At 57.0% G+C, this 1,196-nt stretch overlaps 1 protein-coding gene across 1 annotated transcript in view; it reads right to left on the bottom strand.

Moving 5' to 3' along the window:
- Positions 1-1,196, bottom strand: part of LOC146586095 (capping protein, Arp2/3 and myosin-I linker protein 2-like) — a gene marked incomplete at its 5' end in the record, with an annotated part of 29,410 nt that overhangs the window by 9,290 nt on the left and 18,924 nt on the right. Inside the window, one exon of the mRNA XM_085321848.1 lies at positions 393-505. Within this exon, the coding sequence (XP_085177974.1) occupies positions 393-505 (113 nt within the window). The remainder of the gene's footprint in view (positions 1-392; positions 506-1,196) is intronic.

The raw sequence follows: 1,196 nt of genomic DNA, 5'->3' as shown, positions 1-1,196 counted from the left end.
TGCTGCTCCACTCCCTTCCAGTGCCTGGGATTTATGAGYGGATTTAGGCCTGATTAGCCAGCTGCCAGCCCTGGCCSTGCCTTRGTGGGGCTGCYCTGCTCCTGCCTCATCCAGAGAGCCCTGGTATGGGGGCAGCTGCTGCCYRGCTTCCTCCTGGCACCCACCCAACATTCTCTGCCATGGGGCAGCTCCTGGACCTCACTCTGGGTTGATGAGGAGCTGTATAGGGTTAATTCTGCCGGGMMAACWKTGRGAGAGGATTRCCTGGRAGGAAAGGCAGCCTGAGTGGAAATYGTCCTGCTTTCTAGACAGCAAATCTGCWAYCACTGTGTTGGCTGGTGCCTGGGCAATGYCAACATACACACCCATCCCACATCCCCATCATGACCCACAAGAGTGGCACCCTCTGGCACTCACCAACTTGCACTGAGCAACAGTCAGGTCTCCCAGCATGGCATCCACAATGCAGTCAGCCACAGCCGCTGTGACAGATAGCTTGATTTCACTGGGACCAGAGAGAAGGTGTCAGAGCTAGCCCTGCCTCARCCCAATAAGTGGGGTGGCCTGCATAGGTGTTTTCATTTTCAGTGGGAGACACATGGGTAAGGAGCTGGGTGGCCACAGCCCCACAAGCCTTGAGCCTGGCTGCACCAGGAGCTGAACAGGCACAGGTGTCCCTGGAGTGCAACCTCTTTGTAGAGCCCTGCTAGGGAATTAGAGGCTCAGCCAGGGGATGGCCATGCTGCTGGAGACACATCACAGAGAACATGCCCAGGCAACTTGCTGGCCAGACATGTGTACCTATTCCTGCTCTCCATGCAGGAACCAGGACCTGGAGCAGGTGCTGGTCGTGTCCTGGCAGGGACGGAGGATGCCAAGTACCTCCCCTCCAATGCTCAGGGCTCTCCTTTCACAGCAGTGAGGATGTGCCTGCATGAGCATGATCCTCCTCCACCCAGGACTTCCCAGCTCCCCAGAGACTTGTAGCAGTGGATGTGAGCTGGATCAGGTTGGGAAGCAAAGCCAAAGCTGGGTAAACATGGCAACTGGGTCCCTCTGCCCCACACTCTCCCTGGCAGCACAGTCACATGGGGTGACTCTGATCTTGAGCTGCCCCATGGGAGAGAGACAGCTGTGCAGCAGCCCCTTAAATGTGCAGCTGAGCAAAAAGGGAAAAAGTCATGTCACCCACTTCA

The sequence above is a fragment of the Rhea americana genome, unplaced genomic scaffold (assembly GCF_003343005.1).
Source record: "Rhea americana isolate MKP2758 unplaced genomic scaffold, rheAme1 scaffold_718, whole genome shotgun sequence".
Classification (NCBI taxonomy): Eukaryota; Metazoa; Chordata; class Aves; order Rheiformes; family Rheidae; genus Rhea; species Rhea americana.
The sequence above is the reverse complement of the archived record's forward strand: the minus strand, read 5'-3'. Positions and strand labels throughout refer to the sequence as shown.